The sequence below is a fragment of the Micropterus dolomieu genome, linkage group LG10 (genome assembly GCF_021292245.1).
Source record: "Micropterus dolomieu isolate WLL.071019.BEF.003 ecotype Adirondacks linkage group LG10, ASM2129224v1, whole genome shotgun sequence".
In the NCBI taxonomy this organism is placed as follows: Eukaryota; Metazoa; Chordata; class Actinopteri; order Centrarchiformes; family Centrarchidae; genus Micropterus; species Micropterus dolomieu.
The window spans coordinates 21,302,480-21,306,248 of NC_060159.1; the positions used below are offsets into that span (position 1 = coordinate 21,302,480).

Consider the following 3,769-nt stretch of genomic DNA (forward strand, 5'->3'; position numbering starts at 1 on the left):
ACAGCTAACCGGCCGGCCTCTGACCGAAGTGTATAAATGACATGTTGTGGTTTTACAAGGGGTTTTACTCAACTATTTTTTGACCCTAACACTAACTTCCTGGAGTTAGTAAAGCAACTTGTCCTGCCCAGGAAATAGTCTGGCACACAACCCCCCTATTCTCTTATTTGCATCTTGGCAGGAAAGTCAGTAAGTCCCAAAATGTCAAAGTAGCATATTCCTTCAATGTTTTGAGTGAGAAATTTCATTCTTGACCTTCTTCACCTTGGAAGTAGCAATTTGACAAAAACTAGATTTTTCTGGTGCATTTACTCATGCATTTCTTTAAACTGCTGATTAAGACTAGGAAGACCTGCCCAAAAAGCTAGTAAGTGGACATTTCCAAGCTTTATTTCTATTAGTAACATTTGTAAAGCAGGATAGTAAGTAGTGAGCAGGCCTTTATTTTAGTTATGATCATTTGAGAAAACACTCACAATGCAGATTTTTCTTTTCCTTGATGAATAATGTACTCATTAATAACAGTTACATCACCTTTAGTTGACCTGGGGCTAGTGTTTTTACTAAGCCAATCAGCATCAGTCAATTGTCTTTCTTTATTTCTTGGCCGTCATCTGTGTCTGATGTTTGGTATGCATTTTGACAATTTCTGTGATTGCACTTTCCCTTTTTTAAACAACACCTAGGATACAGCACTGAATGAGCATTCAAGTAGTTTGCTGTAGTCTCAGTGGAACAAAGCTACAGCTGCAGTCCCAATTAATCAAATTTGTATGAAGAAACCAAACTGAGTAAACCTGTGGTGTTTGGTGGTGCAGTGGTTCGCACTAGGAGCAAGAAACTTCTAAGTGTAAAATCCACCTGCTCTCCCTGTGTCTGTGTTCTCTCAGTCACCTGCAGGTGTGAACGTGGGTGTGAATGGTTCTCTGTCTACATGTGCCAACCCTCTAATAGACTGGAAACATGTCCATGGTGTAGTCAACCTTTCCCCCAATGTGTTTAAGCAGGTATATATATTGGACGGATGGACATATACAACATGTATATGATGCTGCAGTAGTTGTGGCATGTACATAAATACATTACTTTGATATTAAAACACTAGTGATTTGGTATAAATAACATTTTTTCTTTTAATGTGCTCAGTCTCATGAATAAAATGCAAGCTTTTTTTGCAATCCACATACATTTTTCTCAATAAGTAATTGACAGTGTTTGGGGTTGTTTGGTCAATTTAGTCAAGGTTTTGATCCTATGCATCTGTCAAAAGGTCTTTATGGCATGCAGAGACTAGGAATTACCCAGAAACTCTCACTGATGGCTTTAGTTTCCTTTTAACATCTTAAGACACATCATATATGGGGTGCAATTTAGCTCACCTGGTAGAGCGTACACCCCATGTACAAGGCCAAGTCCTCTGATCCTTACTGCAGCAGCCCGGGTTCGAATCTGACCTGTTGCTCCTTTCTGTGTTGTGCACCCCTATCTCTCTTCCTTGTTTCCTGGCCACTCTTCTGTCCATCAAAGGCGACCCCCCAGGCAAATATCAAGATAGATTAGATTTTTTAATATATATACACTTTGATGTGAAGCGCTTTGAGTTGCATGTTTGATAGGTGCTATACAAATAAAGCAAATTACTATTATTATTATTATTGTTATTTATAAAGATTATACTTATCTTATCAATCTCTACTATTCTAAAAATCTAGATATCGATCTATTACCCATCCCTAATATTGTTCCTATCTGCCGTCCTAGCTGTTCAGTTTCATGTCCTCTCCCGGCGTCCGTAGACATTCCTTCGCTGTCAGTTAGTGCGGTGACAGACGACCATCGGTGAGCTACCAATCCAGCTCAAAGTGTAAATTATGGAAGAGATAAATAACGTTGAAGTCGTTCCGTGCACAGAGTCGGATTATCTGAAGCCGTTCAGAGTGCACTATAACCAGGTGAGTTATTTCTGCCTGAAAACCGGTGATAGAGGATGCTGGATGCTGTAGGCTAGCCCAACCCCCCATTCATTTTGCAGCTAGCATGCTAGCACAACATGTAGGCTAAACTGACCTTAAACATAGACGGTGACAGTAACGTTCGGCGTTGACGTTACTTTAACCACAATGACAAAAACCCACCTCATTCGCTTTGTTTTCACATGCGGTGGTTAAACAGTTTACTCTGTGTTTGGACATGAACCTCAGACAGCTAAGAGACAGCTATAAGCTAGCATGCTAACGATAGCTTGCTGAAGAGTTTATCTGGTTGAGCATCACGTTAACGTTAGCACATGCTTTACATTAGTATAAGGAGGTGCAGATAACGTGGTTTAACAGTGTTACATGACCACGGAAGATGTTTTCCGGGAGAAAAGCAGTTGAGGTGAGACTTGTTGATCTCAACTGTCAAATTGACTCCCATGTGAAAGCAGTCTGTGTGTGGCAGTGTGTCCGTGGAGGTCACAGGTCTTGATTTGAGTTCAGGTTTACACTGAGCGAAATTGCATATTTGTTTGTGGAATATACTGTAGAGCCTTTCCTGTTCAAAACTTATGGGACTTTATAGAGTTAAAACTACTCTAAATGCCTAATTTGCCAAACTACGATGAAAGTACAGGTCCAGGATATAACATGAAACACTGCAGATGAAGTATAGCTCACCACAGCTGCAGTCTTTTATATGTCATATGATTCAAAGATGTAGATTATGAGTCCTGTTTGAATAACTGTTATGCATTTTAATCTTTTTAATTTCACTCTTTACTTTACTTGGACTTTGCAGGAGATAGATTACTTAATTTCTGATAATTGTGGTAAGTTTCCTCAGAACTCAATGTTGATCTTTCGCTGATGACTTTGTTTCGTCCTGCCATGAGGCAGCATGTAACTAGATTGACAGCTGGTCTATACTTATTTGTATTCAGTTTCCTTGTTACTGTAGTAATTCATTTGTACCTCTTTGCTCTAACTGTTGTTTATGGAATCTCATTTGTTTCTGAATTTGTTGTCACCATCATTTTGTTGTGAAATACTGTTTTCAGTGTTTGCTTCCTTTAAAATCTACAGATGGAAACTACTTCTCTTCAGCCTTTATTGGAAGTTATGTGCGCCTACACACATAGTAACGGCAGAAGATTTACACTTAGGTTTTTGAATGTATTTAACAAATTTGATGTGTTGGTTGAATGTTGTTGACTGACTGCAACTTTTTGATATTTTGATGTGATCACTTATTGCCAAGTTTTGTTTGGTCTTTCCACACCATTAAACTGATGAAAATGTAAAAGGGGTATGTTTGACAGGGAGTTTCCGAAAGTCATGGAATCAGATACAGTGGGGGAAATAAGTATTTGACCCCTTGCTGATTTTGCAGGTTTGCCCACTTACAAAGAATGCAACGATCTATAATTTTAATCATATGTACATTCTAACAGTGAAAGACAGAATCCCAAAGAAAATTCCAGAAAATCACATCATATGAATTTATAAAAATTGATAACCATCTGATGAGGAAAAACAAGTATATGACCCCCTGGACAAACAGCAAGTATTCTGGCTCCTACAAGCCAGTTAGTCTTTCTTTAAGACACAGCCCCAATCCCAACCAATTATCTACATCAAATACACCTGCCTCACCTCGTTACCTGTATAAAAGACACCTGTCAACACCCAAACAACCAGCATCCAACATCACCACCATGGGCAAGACCAAAGAGCTTTCTACGGACATCAGGGACAAGATTGTTGATCTGCACAAGGCTGGGATGGGCTAC

The 3,769-nt window shown here is 39.2% G+C and overlaps 1 protein-coding gene across 1 annotated transcript in view; it reads left to right on the plus strand.

Moving 5' to 3' along the window:
- The first annotated feature begins 1,797 nt into the window (after positions 1 to 1,797).
- nudt14 (nudix (nucleoside diphosphate linked moiety X)-type motif 14) overlaps positions 1,798 to 3,769 on the plus strand; it is a 31,600-nt gene continuing 29,628 nt past the window's right edge. Inside the window, exon 1 of the mRNA XM_046060824.1 lies at positions 1,798 to 1,952. Within this exon, the coding sequence (XP_045916780.1) occupies positions 1,872 to 1,952 (81 nt within the window). The 5' untranslated portion in view covers positions 1,798 to 1,871. The remainder of the gene's footprint in view (positions 1,953 to 3,769) is intronic.